General features: G+C 43.2%; 1 protein-coding gene across 1 annotated transcript in view; it reads right to left on the bottom strand.

Moving 5' to 3' along the window:
- Positions 1-4,227: 4,227 nt before the first annotated feature.
- Positions 4,228-21,297, bottom strand: part of LOC146861181 (dynein axonemal heavy chain 11-like) — a 2,741,463-nt gene continuing 2,724,393 nt past the window's right edge. The window contains exon 74 of the mRNA XM_085646213.1: positions 4,228-4,839. Within this exon, the coding sequence (XP_085502339.1) occupies positions 4,592-4,839 (248 nt within the window). The 3' untranslated portion in view covers positions 4,228-4,591. The remainder of the gene's footprint in view (positions 4,840-21,297) is intronic.

The raw sequence follows: 21,297 nt of genomic DNA, 5'->3' as shown, positions 1-21,297 counted from the left end.
GTGCCTTCTGCTGCACCTGCTCCGTTGCACTCCTTGTTTGTTGTCTCTTCGATGCCTGTCACTTGCTCTTCGTCCTTTTCTTCTTTTAGACCTTTGACATGTGAGCTGTTTCTTGTTATTCGTTGGCGGTCTGATTCTGCTGTGATCATTGTTCCTTTTACTTTTGTTATTGTCAACGGGTCTTGGGCGAATAGACTGTCCGATTTTCGTTGCTGTCTCTGTCGGACTACTACAGTGTCTCCTTCATGGAAATGTGATCTGGTGGCGTGTCGTCTGCTATCAGCATATTCTTTCATTTTTCTCTTTGCCGCCTCATCTTTTGCTGCCACGCTCTCGTGCCCTGGCGCTGTCAGTCCTTCTACCTGCGGCAGCCTCGTTCGGCTTGTCCTCCCTAGTACCAGCTCCGCCGGGCATTTCCCTGTAGACCCATGGGGCGTGTTTCTGTAGTCTCTCAGTATTTGGCATAGTGCTTGGCCCAGGGAAATCTGTGACAGCTTCGCCCTCTGGACTGCCTTCTTGATGTTTCCCATGAATCTTTCGACCATGCCATTTGCTTGCGGCCATAGTGGCGTTATCTTTCTGTGCTGTATTCCAAGGTAGGCCATGAACCTTCGGAATTCCTCTCCTGAGAACGGAGGACCATTATCAGTTTTCAGTGTTTCTGGCGAGCCCCACGCTGCGAATATGTCGTCCAGAATAGGTAGAGTTGCTGCTGCTGACGTTGAGAAGACTGGTCTCACAATGGGGAATCTGGAGTATTCATCTATTATAACCAGTAGGTAAGTTCCCGCGTCTAGAGGTCCAAAGAAGTTGGCAGCCATTGTTGTCCATACAGCCTTTGGCAGTTCCGACATGTGCAGTGGTTCCTGTCTTGCTGGCGGACCTGTTGTTTGACAGAGGTGACAGGCCGCGATCGTATCTTCGACTAACCTGGGGAACCACACTTTTTCTCTCAGCAGCTTCTTTGTTGCCACAATGCCCCTGTGTGACTCGTGTGCAATGCTGACCACTTGGCGCCGTAGTGAGCTTGGAATGACTATCCTGGTGCCCCGCATTACTATTCCACTATTTGTCTCTGATAGCTCCCCGCTTATCTTCTGTAAAGCTAGCATCTCCTCCTTGTTTACTCCTCCCTTCCATGTGCAGTTGTTGTTGACATGTCTCCACCTTTGTTGCCTCATCGTTTCTCCGGCCGCTCGTAGTGTGTCATCTTCTTCAGTTTCTCTCTCTATTTCTGCTAGAGTTACTGGTGCAGGCGTGTTTACAGTACACATCCTGCCTTTCACTCATTCGTCCATACTTTCACTCATCCATCCACCCTTGCACCCATCCATTCAGCATGGGGTTCAAGAGTCATGCGTAATGCACAGTGCCCAGACTCGAGGTGACAGTGACATGGCATTGTGGTTTCTTTTTATGTCGTTTTATACAGCACAAACTTGGCACAAGGGTTTTGGAGAGCTTTACACAAGTTCCAATAACATTACAAAAGGTCAGATTTCTTTTTAGATGTGGTCAGATTTAATGATTTGCCCAGAATCATAGGATTTAGAGTCGACACCAGGACTTGTACCTGGTTTACCACTTCCAATCAACTACTCCATGTGCTGCGAGGTATGGAGAGGGAGTTTTATCCCCTGGGCTTCACAGCAACAGTGTACTGCTGAAGCCAAGGAGAGAGGGGCCCCCTGCCCTGGGGCTCACAGCACTGGGATAATGGCTGCAAGGCCCAGAGAACGGGGCCCCATACCTGAACCTTGATGCCTGATGAGGCGCTTGAAGGCCCAGGGGAGAGTGCTTTGCTAAACACTGCCCTGCCATGCCAGTTTTTCTGGCTGCTCCCTCTTCCCCTATCCCACCTCTCCTTACCTGATAATGTCCTGCTGGTCCTTGGAACAAAGGGGCCCTTTGCTGCCAGGCAACGGAAAACAGAAAGGGCAGGCAAGGCTTCAGGGCAGGTTTTCGAGAGAAGTGGCGCCTCACCCCTGACATTGTGAGCCAGCACAATTGTTGGCATTGCTGCTGCCCACTTCCCCACCCACTGTTTCTCTTCCACAACCACTACATCCCCAGGAATGCCACCACGCCCTTGGACCAGGGAAGTCACGACACCTCCCTTAAAAAAATTATTTGTGATGTGATCTGATGTGGGACGTGAAATTGGAGGTGGAGGAGGAGGTGGGCTGACTAATAGAGGGACATTTCACACAGAAGTATGCCTCTATGTGGCCGACCTGAAGACATGGCCTTGGGCAGCTGCTCACACTGCCCATGCCTAGCACCGGCCCTGGCCAGGAAGTCACAGCTACACTGTCTTTAAAGAGTTGGGGACGGATTTACAAGAAAGTGACGCATCTGTAGGGAGGTGGCACTTTCCCTGCACCACCCTGGGAAACCCTTGCTCCACCATGGCACAAGGATTGACAGATGCGTCAGAAATTCACAAATTGCTGGAGTCGTGTTGCGAGCACGACGCAACTCCAGCAATGCATGTTGAGGCCTATCCTCATTGTGCTGCGTCACTCCTTACGCCTGCTTCAAGTAGGCGTATGGTTTTGACGCAGTGGCGTCCTAGAAGTGGCGCAGAGAAATCTTGTAGATTTCACTGCATAACGTTTACGAGGCTTTCCTGCGTGGGAACGCCCACCCTGCATACATTATACCTGACACAGGTATAATGTGACGTAGGGCTCTAAAACGTGACTCATCTCCCTAGCAGCCTCACATTGTAAATGGGCTGCAATTTTACGCTGCCGCTGCGTCACAAAATCCAAGGGGCTTGTAAATCTTCCCCAGGATCTTTTGTGGTGGCAAGTTTATGATTGAGCAGTTCTGCTGACAGTATTTTGAATCTGGAAAGGGGACCTTCAACTTACTTTATCTGGGTTCCCCCTCATTTTGGATTATCCCACTGATGGAAAGGGTCTGCTCTTTTTTGTAGTGGAAATTCATCTTTTTTGGTCTTGATAATCTTTAGGTTATTTGGTACAAGATGTCTGTGGTTTGCATTGTGAGTGTCTATAGATGACTGCTGATGATTTATAGATGCTCATGTTAGCTTTATAGCTGATCGTTATCACTTTCCCCTTGGCATTATTAATGGTAGTGTTAATGTGAATTTTAAAGCGCAGTGATTACCAAAAAGATCTCTTTGCTCCAAGTACTTAGCAGTCTGCAAAAAGAAAACCACTCAGGTGTGTTCAATAAAGAAAGCTTTTTAATTTGCTTTTAAAGACAGCAAGGTAAGAGGTTTTTCAGCTTCAAGGGGAGCAATTTCCAGAGGCGTGTGGCTGTAACCAAGAAGACTTTGCCGCCCAACTTGGATTTTTTGAAAAATGCATGAACCAAGAGGGAGGGGGGCGGATCGCAAAGAGCAAACATATATTTTTTTGTGGATTTTACCTCTCACGAATGTAGAAGCTTTACCATAGAGACATCTGTGCACATTATAAAGCCAAGATTAACTACATTTTCACGCAGCACAGTGCAGCAGCCATAAAGGAAAGAGAAGAAGACAGGCCATTTTGCAGAGATATGGCCCTCTCCTCCCCTCTCCCTAGCGATGGCGCAGAACTTTGCTGCCTTGCGCCACGCACACACCTTTGCACCATATTGCAAGGGTGTCTGTGTGAGTCTATCATAGGGTTTGTACTGATAGGACACTCTTCCATTACAAAATACTATGCTTGGACTAACTTGACGACTTTTCCAACGTTGTATGTGTGTGGTACAGTGCAGCATACATGCAAAGTCTGAAACTAAAGGAGAAATTAAAGCATTTCTCTGTGATAGCGCCTATTTGAAATCAAATGTTATTTTTTGATGCAACTCCCTGTCTACTTATTTTAGTAAACAGGGTTTTGCGTCAAAAACCTTGGGTGTTTGCATGGGACAGCCCATATACCCCCATGGAACAACCCCTTGGTGGTAAGCAATGTAAACCAGTGCTATGCACTGCTTTGCATTACTGTCAAGTGATTTTCCAACGCAGGTTTTGCGTTGGGAATTAAATTGTTAAAAAAAGATTTTGCGTTAATTTGCGTCACCCTAGTAATGCAAACACGGTGCAAAATCTTATAAGAGTATATTGAATTGAGATTCTGCTTAGTATGGGTAGCCAGCCTTGCTGAGATAGAAGAACACTGGCAGATGAAGACCAGGAAGCACCATAACCAGGAGCCTGATTTGAATAACTTGAGAGTTTTTACACCAGGTATTTTTAAAATATTTTATTTTCATTATAAGACACAGGAGAGACACAACATAACACATTCAAATAATCACACAAGCCCTAATTATTGCAGAGAAAACCACTGTCCTGAGATGCGAAAGAGTACTGGCATAACTTGGCAGAGTTTATGCAAATGATAGGCGGTAAAGAAATATCTAACTGCAAAACAGTTGAGTCGGATGGGAAAAGTTTGTTTATTATTAGGTTCCTATCAGACCTGAGATTCTCTACTGAACCAATAAACAATGTTTTTATTTTCAGTGATTGTATTTGTTTTTAAGCACCAGATCATGTCAACCTTCAAATAAATACAATAATATTCTTGTAGCTGTACTAAGTAGTATTGCTTGCTTTAGGTACTCAAACACTCAACAGTAATGCAACACCAGCAATGATCCATTTAGCTGGCCTTTCCTTGGTTTTTAGTGGAAATGCCCATACGTAGGTCGACCCTCTTAGCTTTGTTTTATACACTGGGCACTCGTAAATATTTCTTGTGTCCTGTCTATCATTGGGAATTGCTCTTACAAAAATTACAGGCATCATTGGTGTTGAAACCTTTAGACGAGCTTCTGCAATGTGTCCACTTTGGCAATCCCATCTAGCACCTGCAAAGATAAAAATTCACAAATTAAATCAATGGTGCCCATTAAATGTGACAACCATCCTTTGACTTGTACATTTAAGATTTTTGGCTAAAACTGTAATTTCATGGGATGTCACAATCACCATGGACAGTGCAACAAGTTTGTGAACGGACACGTTAATGGGACAAGTCTGCACCGACAATAATACCCTCACAGATTGTACCCATGAATATTGAGGCTATAATTATCGTGATACACGAATATTATGGACAACATATAGACTAAAATATCGAAAGGTAAGTGCATATAGGTATAGATTTACTACTCCTAATTCCACAGGTATTTACCTTGCTGATATATAGATGTGTATCTATATATATATATATCTATAAACCACAGAAAAAAACAAAGGTTTCAGGGACGTTAGGCTCAGATTTCACTCGTACAAAACCAATGAAAACCTGTATGTGAGGTGGCAGCAAGCTCTGACGTGTGAGACACAATCTGTTTGTGGAGGCTAACCCACCTCTGGTTAATGGAAGCGAAGAGGCGAAGGATTATACATCATGGTAAGCAGGTTTTACGGTGCGATGGGTGCTGCTGAATGTTCCTCAGAGGGATGATTGTCAGAAAGCGACCACAACGCGGTCCGCTATTATGCTTTTTCCAACACATTCAAAGAATTTTAAACGCCACTCCATCAATGATATAACCGGTCTTCAGTAACACTCTAAATGGACTAAATATGGTTATTGTCCCAATAAAGAATACCGAGTGTACGCAGTGAGAAGTCCTGATTTGTACTCGACAAATTTTGAACACAACACTTTAAGAATTTAATTCAAGTAAACACAGTGCGAACGGCTATTGAAATGAGCACATAGACCACATTAAGAAATCCTGCATTAAATACAAACAACACTATTGAATTTGAGTATAGAAAGAGATATTTCAGGAGCATTCAAGTAAAATGGCAGACAAATGGAGTAAAAGTGAACAATTATTAAAGTGATTGTTTGAGGAGAATGAAGAAGGAACCAAATTACCTAGTGGGTCACAGTCACAAACTTCAATGCGAATAAAATCCTAAACAACTATTAAAGGAATTGGAACAAGCACAAACAATGGAGATTATCTAGCGCAATGGGAGATGTTAAAAATTTAGAAAACTATTAGAGAAATTTCAAGAAACAGAAGAAGGCAAGAAGTTGCTTGGAGAGCTTGAGAAAAAATTAGAGGAATATGAGAAAGAGGTACAATTCAAAGAAAATGAAAAAATTTAACCAAGATAGAATAGACTATGCCACTTGTAGAATCTATACCTTCTAGGAGTAGAGTACACGTGACACAGCAAAGTTGAGCAGAGTCAAGCAGCTGAGGGAGCGGTGGAGCGGAGCTGTCGCTGCGGTCCAGACAAGCGGCCCAAAAAACTCCTTGCAGAGCTTGTAGCTAACAGCTTACGGCTGGCCGGTGTGAGAGTCTGGGGCACCAGCATCCTTCTTAACCCAAAGCAGCATAGTCGAGTCAGTAGGAAAGCCAAACCCTGCGGCCATTAGAGAGCCACCACTGTCTCCGTCTTCGTCCTTCGCCCTTTGACACTTTTAATAATCTAAATTAACCTTTTAATTACTCAGCCAGTGGCCGAAAGGATTTAGGAAGCAATCGGGCACGACAGAAACAAGCACAGCCTCAGAGGCAGTCAGTATTCAAGAGTACCTGTGGAAGCTGGGTGCGGCTTGTGGTTCCACCTCGAGTGCCCCATTCGTTCCTCTGTCATCAGTCTCCCACAAGCCCGCCTACTAGCCTATAAATAAATAGATAGGTGCAGCAAGACCACAGAGGCTGCCGTAGAGAGCATCAGAGGCAAAAAAGGGCCCCAAGAGATCACAGGCAGGCTCAGGAAAGAACACCCCCCAAAGGAGCAGCGAGCATTAGGCTCCAAGCATCAAACATCGTGCCTCTTGCAAGCCAGGCCACATGGATGCCATAAGGAGGTCAATAAAGAGGACATGAGGTAAGGCAGAGTAAGGAGGTCCCCCACAAGACCAAAAATCAAATTAACAAAAAGTAAAGCCAAGTGCGATGGCACGGGCACCCTTGAATTAGGGCAGGCCCTTGACAAAATAAGCACAAAAAGTGATACAGCTATGGGTAACAGGGACATCTGCATCCACACAAGCCCCCCCCCCCCCCAACAATGGCATAGGCACCAGCAAAACCCACAGCCCGGCGACAACAAATCTTCAAATCATAATCGGCCTGAAACTACCACCGAGAAGCCAAGAACCAAAAGAACACATAAACATTGAGGGGGCATCTCAAAGAAAAAACCCATGCACCCTCCAACCAAAACTTTATACAAAATTCTCCTTCTTGAAAGACCCTGGAACAGTAATACTCCATAAGTGAGAACATAAAGGGGCTGCAAACCCCCTGAAACCAGGGAAACGCAAACAAATTCCACAGACCATCACCAAACCGGTTGAACCACCATCACACACAAAGGATAAACCCTATGAAAAGATCACAGCTACTGAAGGAGTCCTGGACACCACCTAACAAGACATAGAAAACTGGATGAATAGTGAGGCCAATAACCCGACAGGGGTTAGAGTCGTTAGAGAGGGGAGAGACCGCAGAGAGCCAGCCCAGGAGATACCCAGTAACGCCCAGGAGACAGCCAGCAATGCAAAAGGCAGCCCAACAAGACACCAAAAGGCTGAAAAATCCCCCAAATTGGACACCAAGAGTGAGCCAGACACAGGCACTTCAAAAAACTTGAAACAAGCAGAATGTTAGACTTGGCATCTTTTGGCGTGTTTCCCCTGAGTTTTTGCTTTCTTGCCTTCCCGGTTTTGACTCTGTTTTTGCTGGCGTAGTGTTTCTGCGCACTTTCCTCACTGCTGATCAGTGGTAAAGTGCAAGTGCTCCTGTGGTAAATTGTGTTATGGATTGGTGTTTACATGATTGGATATTTTATTTACTTGTTAGTCCCTACTAAATTGCACTGCGTGTGCCAAGGCCTGTAAATCGAATGATACTAGAAGGCCTACAGCACTGATTGTGCCGCCCACGTGAGTAGCCCTGAGAAGAGATCTCAGACCTGCCATTGCAGAGTCTATGCACAGTTTGTAACTGCCACGTAGACTTGGCAAGTGCACCCACTTGCCAGGCCCTAAACCTTCCCTTTTCTACATGTTAGTCACCCCTAAAGTAGGCCCAAGGTACCCCTGTGGGTAGGGTAGAGTGTATGTGAAAGGTAGGACATGACCTGGTGTGTGTGGCATGTCCTGAAAGTGAATTGCAGCCCATTTCGTTTTTCACTATTGCAAGACTACCTGTTACCCATAAGACAGAATGTGAAGTTTGTTTATAACATCTTATAAACATAACTGGCCCTGGGAACTAGGTGGAAAAATAAAGTTTAGTGTGCCTAAAATCAGAATCTAAAGAAGCATCTTTTAGTGAAGGTGATTTTTACATTCTGGGTTTGAAAAAACAATTTTTAGAAAGTAGGTATTTTCTTGCTCAGTCATCCCCTGTGCCTCCTGGAATGTGGCTTGCCTGTCTGGGTTTTGGATGACAGAAGGCTGGGGAGCAGGAGTGGCTCCAGATAGTCTAGGTAGGGTCAGGAAAGGGCTGAATAGACCTGGTCTGCAATGGGGAACAGGGGAGGAGATTTCCTTGCACCTCAAAGGGTCTGGTCTGCCTCTGACAATGCTGTCTCCACCTCCTGCCAGGAAATCACACCAGAGAAGGCAGAACTGGTTCTGGCTGGGCACAGACACTCTCTGCCTAAGAGATCAAAGGATTTTGGGATATAAATATTGAGGCCCAGACCCCTGAACTTGAGAACTCTTTTGGATCAAGAAGACTGCCAAGAAGAAGAGCTGGAGAAGCTGTAAGGAGGAGCTACCCCTTTGCTGTGCTTTGTTGTGTTGGCCTGCAGTGGCTGCTTCTGTCTTGGGCAGTGAAAGGACTGGACTGAACTTTCTGCAATCTGCTTTGAGAGTTTCTCCAAGGGCTTGAGGTAGAGCTTGCCCCCTGTTTAAGAAGTCTCAGGAACAACAAAGACTTCAAACTCTTCTGCCCGCAGCACTGGGGACTGTGTGGTTTGTGCTGCAACAGAGGAAAAGCAACTCAACGACGTCTACGATGCCCCTGCTGACTTCTTGTCCTGACGGCACTGCCGCAATGCTGCACCACGACCTTGGTCTCACCGACGACGCCTGCTGATGCTGCCCCCGAGCCGCTGCTCGCACCGCGACTTGTGGGCATCGCACTTTGCACCGCCTCACTTCACAACGATGCCTTGGCATCACAGAGGGCACCGCCGCAATGCCGCACCGCGACCCTGGTCTCACTGACGACGCCTGCTGATGCCACCACCGAGCCGCTGCTCACACTGCGAGCTGTGGGCACCGCACTCCGCACCGCTTCACGACGACACCCTGGTATCCCCGACGACACCGCTCCATGCCGAAATCGACACCACTGATTGCACCGTGGTTCGAGGGCACCGCTCGTAAAGTTACACGATGCACCGCCCTCATCCCGCACCGCAGCCTTGGCCTACCAACGCAGGCGCCATCAACTCCAGTCCATCAGCTGATGACTGCGCTTCTGCAACGCAGCCGCCGCTGCTTGCACCGTGACCTGCTTGCACCGTGACAAGCACCGCCTTCATCTTGCACCGCGATCATGGTCTCACCGACAACGCCATCTGACGCCGCCACGAGCCGCTGCTCACACCGCGACCTGAGGGCACCACATGCCGCACCACTGCACTTCGCACCGCAGCACCCGACACCTGCCGACGTCAGTGCTCCTGATCCCAACAGAGGGGAGATCGACCTGCAATGCGTGTGACTTCGAGGGCCCCGACGACTCCCGCACCAACCTCCGGAACCGATTCCTGCAGACGCCGTGTTTTCAGAAACTCAACGAAGAGATTGCCAGCGCCCTGCATTTCTAAGAAGTACTGTTTGCGGGTCTTCCCGACACCGTAGCTGGCCCAGGATGCCACGGTCAGCCAGAACTGTTTGGATTTGTTTGCTCGAGACGCTGTGATAGCCCCGGACGGAGCTATCAACATCAAGGAACTGTTTTTAAAGCTTATTTTGACAACTGTAGATTTTTAGGTACTGTATCGTGGATTTGTATCATTTTTGGTCTTGTCTTAAACTATATATTAAAAAATTGGCTATTTTTCTAAACTGGTGTGGTGTCCTTTGGTAGTGCTTACATTGTATTACTGTGGGTTATGTGCAAATGCTTTATACACTGCCTCTAAGATAAGCCTGACCGCTCGTGCCAAGCTACCAAGGGGCTGAGCAGGGGTTATTTTAGGAGTGTAACTCCCTTATACTGTCTAGAAAGAAGGGTCCCTATTTGGACAAAGGTGCAAACCCTTGCCAACTAGAGACCCCCATTTCTAACACAGAAACTAATAACCCTACGGACCCCGCAGCCCTCTCTACAGAATTAAGCCAGTGGGCACAACAAAAAGAACTGGTCTTGATACTGCAGCCAGGAAACAGTTCCCCCCTCCAGACACAAATCACACAAGCTGATGCCTGGGTAGCCCTAGCAGCTCTCAACGATCTATCAGGCAACACACCTCCAGTGCGTCGTACACTGCTCCCTTATTAAGACTCCCACTCAATGAATACAGACATCACCTTCCTTGCTTCACAGGAATGGGAGGAACTTGTTGCCTCATACAACCTTAAACCCGCTCCGAATCACTCCCCCGCGGCAGTCACAAACTCGCCGCGGGCAGAGAGAAGTAACTCCACTGGACCTTCATACACAGAATCCATATGGGCCACAATACTAAGCACAATGCAATACTCAGCTACGGCGCTCAATATCACACACAAACTGGATCTACAGCTCACAGTCCTTCAAACCTGGGCAGATTTAACTTCAGGGATCAATAGGAAGTTATCAGAACTCAATGGAATTATAAAGCGGGGCACAAAGCGGCTCACAAAAATCAAACCCCACAACCAGAATGCACCTGTGCTCCAATAACTGACAAATTATTAACATTACCATCAATGTTAGGAGACCTACTATCAGACTTAAAAACAAATGCCCCACCGCACACTTATCCAAGCGATAGACTTCCTAGGACAGAAACAATAACACCTGAGCATCAAAAAACGGGGTTGATACCAATTAACTCACACCACTTCTTCAATGGCAGTCAACAAAAAACACTCACACCCAAAAGCATGTCGAAAACAAAAAAGGAAGGGAAGAATCAGGAAGTTAGCAGCCCTGGGACTTTGCACCAAAACTCAAGGACATCAGGTACGCCCCCACTCCCACTTTGGTTCACAGGTCAGAGCACCCCACCGCAAGTTCCAATATTAACCCGGCATCGATTGCGGGGCCATCCTCAAGATCTTCAACACAAAACACTCCAAAAGATGACAACAGGGGAGAGGAGTTGGCATAATGGTTAGGGCACTCAACCTCGGACCTGGGGGAACTGGGTTTGAGTCTCGGTAACAACGCTAAAACATCCTGTGATTCTGGGCAAATCACTTAATCTCTCCGTGCCTAACAAAATAAACACCCCAAAAAAATGAATGTGTGTCCTCATGTAACTGGTGCAATGTAAAGCGCTCTGATACCTGATTGGATTCGGGTCAAGTTCGCGCTATAAAAACTCTGCAAAAAAAAAAAATGCAGGAGATAATTCCAATAAGAAAGGAGCTAGTTACACTGAAGCAAGAACCAAGTAAGATCACTAAAGCAGAACAAAATCCAAGGGCGTATCTGCGAGATGACCCACTGATCAATCATAGGGAGTCATCACAACAGCCAACGAGAGAGAATGAGAACATAACCTTCAAGCAAGCAAAAATTAGGAAATCAATTGACCCTCTGAAAATCGCCTGCACTAACGCCAACCAAGGAGTTTGCAAGAGCAACCTTGCTCAACTAAGGGCCCCACCACATGAGGAAATCCCTGTCCAGGAAACTGAGGCGTGAAACGCAAAAGGAACGGCCACCATCATATTTATCCCTGAGTATGAATCCAGGGGAAGAGCAGATATACTAAACAGAGGGAACGCACTGCGGCTCATACATCCCATCACGAGCTTAGAAAACATAAGCTCTGTACATCTGTTCGCCATAGAATTTCAACCAACTTATAATCTTCAATGCCTAGAAGCTACAAAAACAAGATAGAATTCTAGCAATATAGCTAACAAAATCATGAAAGAAGAAAACAAGTTCAAACACTGGGGGATAAAGCTGAAAGCCGAATTAAAACCACCCTATCCAACACCTTTTTTAAATGTCCATACTAACAGACCAGACAAAACCACCACCTCAGTATTAAAAGGAGCAAGGAGCAGCAACCCCGGCACACACAACACTCGCACAAAGGTCTTCAATTTGAATATAGGCCATGGGGAATTAAGCATTGCTTCAACATCCACAACGCAGAACTGGACGCAAATACAGCAAACAATAACAACAGAGCGACCCAACCGACAAGGGATGTGCAGCCCACTGACAGCCCCAGTGGAGCAAGGCAAAACCAGCATGTGCATTTGAAACATCAATGGCCTAGCTAGTAAAACTGAGGATCTTGAGGAATTAAATTACCTAAAAACATTCAACATGATACTGCCCCAGGAAACTTGGGAAGACAAGGCTTTTGAGCTTCAGGGGTACACCTCCCACTTCGTAGCTACAAAGGGATCTGACTTTGGTCATCGCTTGGGGGGATTATTGATACTGGCCTAAATAACCACAATGGAAGAAATCTTACCTATAGAGGCCCAAATTGCAGCTCCAAGCGCCATTCTGGCTGTGATGATAACGCTCAGGTTTAACTAGGAATGCCAAGACGTTACAATAATTAACACCTACATGCATCCCAAACAAAAACTAAAAGCAGCTAAAGAGCTGATCAATGAAATAAAAGGGTTATGGAAGAACAAGACACTGATCACATCATTGTGGCAGGCGACTTTAACCAACATCTTCTAGGGTCTGGACCAGATGATGACCCTGCGCAAGACCTTACTATCGCATTGGGAATACCGAATCAAGGCCCAGCATAAACTGAGAAACCAACTAGATGCTCAAAGCATCTGCTTCAGCAACTCAAACATCTAAACTTAAGAGCACTGAACGGCCGCTTTCAGGAGGATAATCCACCAGCAGCCACGTTTCATTCATCAAAAACTTCTTCTTATCTAAATTTTATGTTCATAACCCTAACCATGTTCAATAAAATCGTTACTTTTAGAATAGGCAACAACGAACACAGTGATCACCTACCCAGGAAGTGACATTAAAAGCTAACACAGGCCTCACACTAGAGGCATGCAAAACCATCAACATAGAAGGGGCCTCAAATCTCAAGCGAATAAGGTGTAACCCTAGCAACATTGAAATAATATCAGCCACCGCTAAAACATTATATAACCAAGGGAAAGATACACCAACCCAACCAGTGAAAGCATGGGAAAGCTTCTTTACGACCCTTGGTGGGAAACTCGCGATCGGGACAGAGAAAAATTAGGACAATTGGAGGATACCTTAGCAAGGCTGACAACCAGCCCAGAATAGAAAAAAACCTAAAACGTACCATAAACCAAACACTAAGGCGGCTTCGTAAAACTCCTCAAAACCTGGACCTGCAATGCGTCCTCCGGAAAGTGAAGACACTAATAAAAAGAAAGAAATGGGAAAAAAAAGATCAAAGAATGACGAACTATGGGCCAAGTTACTTCACGAAGCCAAACAAAAAAACAGAGAACACCTGGCAAAAAAGCCAGGCCTTTAAGAGCGTCCTGATTTAGAGGATACAAAGTCGTTGATCTAATGTCTGGAGGGAGAGAACTCCAGAATTTTGGGGCCAGGACCACGAATGTTAAACCCCCCAGTTTCTTACATTTGAAAGAAGGAGTAACTAAGAGTTGAGGTGGGAAGATTCCAAGTAGGGGAGTATATCTGTACCCGAGAAGAAACAAACAGTGGACATTTGCAAGAGAGCGCTTTAAATATGATGCATCCCAACTTTGAATGCACTGGGTTTAGCAACCGGAAGCCAGTTTAACATTTCCATAATCCGGTTGACATGGTGCCATCTCGGCTGGTGATAAATTAATCTAGTGGCCTGATTTTGCACCAGTTGCAGTCTTTTCGATTGATATGCTGGTATATCAAAGTAGAGAGGAATGGCATAGTCATTATAAGAAATGACTAAGGACAGTACTACTTGGGTCAGGGCATCTGAAAAAAATAGGTAGAAACCACTGTCCCAATCCGGGATTTCCTTGACAGATCGCTGTCAATAGTGATGCTGAGGCTTTTAATAGATGTAGATGGAAGTGGGGGTGGGGGTTTTACAACTCTGGTGGCCAGAAGTTGGAGTTCAAGGGGTTTAAGGGCCCTCCAATTAGGATCAATTCAGTTTTATCTGGATTCAGCTTCAAGTGATTACCGTTCATCCAGTTACTAATGTATCGCATAGTTTTTTGAAAGTTAGAGACAGAGGCGGGAGAGTTGTGAATTTCAAAAATCAGTTGGAGATCATCAGCATAGTTGAAGGTGCATGAAATGAGGAATAAGAATACTCAAATTCTCGAGGATGACTTAGTGATAAACACAACACAAATCATAAGCACAAGAATCTGTTAGATAAAGGTCTAACATTATGACCTTTGTCTGGAATGAATTTAGCCATGGCAAGGGTGAATTAATACAAATTCTGCAGAAAATGTAAAGAAAAAAACCATTTTGCGATGAAAAAACATGCTGCAAGAAGATCTAGTCCCTCAAAGGTTTTGACAACATTAATATTAGAGGATGCTGCCTCAATGAGAATATTATCTAGTTTGGAATTGGAGTCAGACAGATTATCAGGAGCCGCCATTCTGGAAACACTCTTGACTGAAGAGTATTGTCAAATGGTGGGCATAGAAACTGATAAATCAATCACTAGTAATTGTAAGTCAAAATCAAAATTCTTCCCACAACTATCACAGGAAATACAATAGATCTTTTCCAGGAGCTAATGACAGAGGAGTTACGAGAAACTGCAGTAAAAGAGAAGAAGAATACACGTTCTCAGAAAAAGAAATATGACTACAAAGACTGGTGGGCACTAAAGGATTTAGAAAAAGATAAGAATATTTTGATAAAATCTCTGATAAGGGAGGGAACATAGTAGTTATGGATCACATGAAATACTATCAAGAAGTCAAGAGACAATGGAATGATCCAAACCACTATGAAAAATTGAAAGAAGATCTGACCACCAAAATCACAAAGGAATTCAATAAGAAATTACAAGGGTGGCATGAGAAAGGATTACTGGAGGATGAAGAGCTACAGTATCTGAAAAATACTCATCCATCACACCCACAATTTATGTACTACCCAGTGCATACAAGTTTAGAGAATCCACCAGGACATCCAATTGTAAGCTCCTGTGACTGCTTACTTGAGAATGCTTCTAGATTTGATGACATCTTCTTGTTTCCATATGTAGCAAATCTCTTTTCATACATTAGGGATTCCATGGACTGTTTTAATCGGATTAATAGCATACCTTGAAGGACAGAATACATAATGGACACAGCAGATGTTTTTTCTCTTTATACATCAATAGTGTATGAAGATGGTCTTAGAGCATGTGCATATAATCTATGTTCAAGATCATTAAGTTTACTTTAACATACACATATGCTTTTAGATATCATGCATTACTGTTTGACCAATAATGTTTATGTCTTTGATGGCACGTTTTACATATAGAGGAAAGGTGCAGCAATGGGTACGTCCTTTTCCCCAACATGCGTCAAACTGACAATGGGACACTGGGAGGCTGAATGTGTATGGACTGACAAAACAGTTAGATCAAGGAAAAGGTAATTTTATGGATTTGTTTTATCGCTGACCTGTATGTAACATGGGAAAGAGAAGAAGATGAATTGTAACATTTTTTATAATCTCTTAATCATAAGTAGGGCTCCCGGTTTTATGGTCATTATTTTTTTAACTTTTCCGTCTGTATTTATCTTTATTTATTTTGTGTTTTGCATATAAATGTAGTTGTAAAACTGTACATTTCCATATTTATTCAAATGATAGACGTGCACTCATACTTTGTTGTCCATCATGTTTGAGCTATTTAAGTTGCCAAATATTACATAACAGTACATCCATTGGCAAATACTAGCATTATGCCACAAATGTATATTGATAAATGCGGTTATTTAAAGAAATTTCCTCCTGTTTTTTAATTTCCCATGCTGTTTATCTGCTCAACTGTTGGGTTATAATTAATGAAAGACAGTACGAAGTGTAACTTAAAAGAAGCACATTTTCTGTATTTATCCACTTTTAAAAAGAAATGCAGACAGAAACACATTATTTTCTGTCTGTATTTATCTGTAAAAATCCGTAAAAATGGAAAACAGGGAGCCTTAATCATAATCCTTAAAAACTGCAATTCACATGTCAAATAAGTAAAGAAACAATTGATAATCTAGATATTCGAGTGTACATAGAGAATAACAAGAGTTGTACAAAATTGTTCTGTAAACCCACTAGCTGCGACAGTATTTTGTTTGCGAACAGTGCTCACCCGAAGGCTCTGAAATGGAGTGCACATTACAGTGAATTTTTAAGAGCCAGGAGAAATTGTACAGAGGAGAATGGATTTGAAAAATAGATAAAAGAGATGTTTGAAAGATTTAAAAGATGTGGTTATCCAATTTCTGTCCTAGAAAATGCCAAGAGGAGAGTAAAAGCACGTAATACAGATAACGTATTGGTGCCTAAAACTTTGGAGAAAGACAAAAACAGAAAAATAATGAGATACATATTAGATTTTAATCTCCCGGATTAATATGAAGAATTATAACTTTACAATTCTTCATGTTGGCGTATTTTAAGTTGGGTTTGTATAGAAAGAAAACCTAAGGTGTTTCTAACTATAAATTATCCTTAAACTTTGTTTTTTTATTGTATCTTAATGGTTTCTATTTTTTAATAAAAATGTCTTTCAGATCGCAGTGTGGAATGTCATTGAGTGGAGTGTCGTAAAGTGGAGCGTAGTACAGAACAGTATAGGAGAGTGCCGTAGAGTCTACTGTCGTAGAGTTGAGTATTGTAGAGTGGAGTCAAGTAGAGTGGAGTGACGTAGCCTACAGTGGAATAAAGTGTTATACATTGGAGTGAAATGGTGTGTTGTATCATGGAGTGGAGTATCAAAGAGTGGAGAGGCATGTTGTACAGTGAAGTGGTGTGTCGAACAGTAGAGCTGAGTGTTTTACAGTGGGGTGTCATCGACTGGAGTGCCATGAAGTGTGGGAGAGGAAGTGTCATCAAGTAGAGTGTCGTAGAGTCGCATAGATTGCATCAGAGTATTGTAGCGTGTAGTGGCATAAAGTGGATTTCAGTGGAAAAGAGTGTCATGTTGTTAAGTGTTGTCAAGTGTAGTGTTGCACAGTAGAGTGGTGGAGTGAAGTGTTTTACAGTGAGAACACACTGCATGGTAGAGTGGCGAGTTATAGTTAGTGTTGTCTGGTTAGCAAGCTGAAAAGTGTGAAACGAGGTCCACTAATAATAATTTGAGTGTGGTGGATAAATTGTAAATGAAAGTTAAAACTATAACTTTAGAATTCTAAACGTTTATGTAGTTTAAACTTACATTTTTTCAGCTTAGGGATATATTGTAGCACAGTACTACTAAGAGTAGCAAGGAAACAAAAACAAAACTAGACTGTATATGGAAAGTTTCAGATTTACTACATGAACAACTGAAAGATCCATTTATGGTTCCATGATAATGGAAACCTATGAACAAAATACATAACAAATAGAATACATCTAATACATCTTAATCTACATTTGTTTCCTTTGCATGCTCTCTGGCTCACAAAATAAAAGTGGCCCAACAAACCAAACAAAAAACAACTTTCTTATGCACCCCTGTGCAACAAAATGAAAAATGGACCTAAAAGTGAGTTATTCAAACTACTATTTGGAGGAAATGATAACTGGCCACTAGGACTAGCACTAGGAAAAAAAAAAATCTAATTTTTTTTTAACAATTACAGTGATTGCCTTTCATTTACTGTGGCCTTCGCATGTAGCAAAATCCTACTAAAGCTAGCAAGCAAGTCTAAAAAATAACCTCGACTGATATGTAAAGTTTCAGAAATATTACAGGAACAACTAAATGACATTTATAGTCACATGATTATGTAGAGCAATAAACAAAATAAATAGCAAATACATTAGATTAAAAGAAAGAAATCACATTAAATCTATTTTCCACTGCTTAGTTATAGTTAGTATTCCTAAAGATAGGAATTCCTCAGATATTAGCTCCCTAATTTGCCCCCTTTTGACGAACCCCCACAAAGCATGCCAGATCTATAGCATTTTCGACATTTTGAAATGATCTAAACTTTTGTAGTAAATCTTTAAGAGGGAACAAAGATAAAAGGGGGTCCCTTAATGGGGTTTTCCACCAATGGATCTTCCATAGGTAAGTATTTTTTGAGTTTCTTGTGCACAACACTCTATTCCACTATATGACATTTTCTTGGCATTTCACAAAATTTTGTGAAACTACCACGGGAGATGGCTGTAATTTTATTTTAAAATATATTTTAAAAAACATTCTCCCTACCAATTACCCCTTTAATAAAGTGGTAATAGGTAGGTACCTACTGCTTATTTTATGTAAGGCTCAAACACTGAACATGTTTTATGGTGAACAAGGGAACCCACAAGGTAAATAAGGACCTTGGGTATCTACTTTATATAACAAACAAAGGTCCTTAAAAAACACATTTTGACAAAATAATGAATATAGACTAGGGTCAGTGCTATATTGCAGGATGTCCAGCCGGACATACAATTTAATAATTCCAAGAAATGTTAGGCATATTCACAAGCACACAAGGAAATGGAGTGGGACACAGTCCTGCGTCCTACATACAAACAAAAGACAATTACATTTGGACATATAGTATTTCAGGCAAAAAGCAGAGGAAGCCTATGGTCAATAATAATAAATGACAAGCTTTCCATAAACAATATTCACAGTGGTTTTAACACAATGGTTTAACGTGTAAATATGTTTCATAGGTCGACGACGTTTCGATCCCGTTAACACGATAATGGGATCATAATCAGGACGGTATAATTACATGCCTGAGTATAACATACTGCCTTAAAGGAATAGAGGCAGAAGCCTTAATGAGGGTGTTCCGATGACAAATAAAGTTAACCGCGATAAAGCAGTGTTCCAGCGAAGATTACTTCGTCTTCGCAGGCTTGGAATTGAGCCGAAGGAGAGGGGATAAATTACGTGGGACATCAATATCGTCCGGTACGAAGAGGCAAGGATTGCCAGATATCAGGAGTTCATGAGCACAATGGCAGTGAAAACAAACACTGAACACAGCCAAAGTGTAGTAAAAACAATATGGCTGCCTTTTCATTCTCTAAAAACAGCTATTACTAAATATATACTGGCTTGTCATTGCCGTGTACCACGGTATACTGCAAAGTTATCACGGTATATCACTGTCCAAAATATAGCTAAGGCCTAGCTGTATTATTGGATTGCGGTACTCTTGCGTCACTAATGATGTTTCATGGGCAATGCAATACTTGCGGAAGATTTACAAAAGAATGCAAGGCCACCATGTGTGGTCCTGCATCAATTAGTGAATCTGGAGGAATTCACAACAGCACAATTTACAGTTTTGGGTTACTCTGCACACTATAAACTACATTGCTCCTAAATTTAACATACATCCGAATGCCACACCACTGTAGCCACTCCACTCTACGCTATTCCCCTCTACACCACTCCACTTTACGCCTCTCCACTGTGTGAGACTCCACTCTATGCTACTCCACTCTACTTTATTACACTGAACGCAGCACTACTATATGCCAATCTAGTCTATGCCACTCCCCTGGATCTACTCCACTATACGGTATACAACTCTATGCTATTGTACTGCACCCTACTCCACTGAACTCTATTCCACAGTATTTCACTCCACTCTACAGCATTCCACTGTACGCTATTCCATTGAATGGCACTCCACTGTATGATACTCCACTCTACGCCACTCCAGTGTATGGCACTCCACAGTCTGGCACTTCATTCTATACTATCCGATTAGATCACACTCCTATGTATGCCACTCCATTGTATACTATTACACTCTCCCCCACACCAATGTACGCAACTCCAGTCTACACCACTCCATAATCCACCACTCCACTGTGCGCTACCGCACTACACGCTATTACACTGTACGCCAATCCACTGCACAGCACTCAACTCTACAGCATTCCACTCTATGCTATTACACTATACACAACTCCACTCTATGCCAGTCCACTCTACACTATTACAGCGTATGCAACTCCACTCTGTGCTTCTTCACTGTGCGCCACTCCACTGTATGCCACTCTGCTATATGCTCCTCCAGTATGTGCTTTTCCACTCTACGCCATTCCATTTGTAGCCACTCTGCTCTATCATATTCCACTTTATGTCACCCCACTGTCTGCCATTACACTCTACCCCATTCCAGTGTATCCCACTTCACTGTACGCCACTGCACTGCACTGTACGCTACTCCACTATACGCTATTCCAGTCTATGCAACTCCACTCAACACAACTCCACAATATGCCCCGCCACTATAAGCTACTCCATTGTATGCTAGTCAGATGCCACTCCACTCTATGCCACTCTACTCTACACCACTCCACTATATGCTATTTCACTCTACCCCACTCTACTGTATACCACCACAGTCTACACCATTTCACTGTAAGCCACTCTACTCTACTCTATGCTATTCTACTCTATGCTATTCCACTCTGCGCTATTCCACTCTATGCTATCCCACTGTACACTACTCCACTATGCCACTGTATGCCACCCAATCCTATGCTATTACACTATACGCAGCTTCAATTTTTGCCCCTCTACTGTATGGTATTCTACTCTACCCCACTTCACTGTACAACACACCCGTGTATGCTATCACACTCTGCCCCACCCCACAATACTCCACTATATGCTATTAAACTTTACGCCACTCCACTGTATACTACTACACAATACCACTCCACTGTACGCCACACCAGTCTATGCTACTCCACTCTACAATTTTCCAATTTATTCCACTCTACTGTATGCTACTACACTCTACATCACTCCTATGTATTCTCCTACACTCAATATAACTCCACTCTACAAAACTCTATTACACTCTATGCCGCTCTACTACAATCTACCCCACACTATTTTCATACACTCCATTGTTCAAATTTGCACTCAACTCTATGCCCATACACTCTATTGTACAGCACTCTACTTCACTCTACAACAGTTTCCAACACTGTACAACACAGCAATGCACTCTACTGTATGAGAATTCACTCCAATTTATA

The sequence above is a fragment of the Triturus cristatus genome, chromosome 3_1, assembly GCF_964204655.1.
Source record: "Triturus cristatus chromosome 3_1, aTriCri1.1, whole genome shotgun sequence".
NCBI classification, from domain to species: domain Eukaryota; kingdom Metazoa; phylum Chordata; class Amphibia; order Caudata; family Salamandridae; genus Triturus; species Triturus cristatus.
This window is presented reverse-complemented; position numbering and strand designations above follow the sequence as displayed.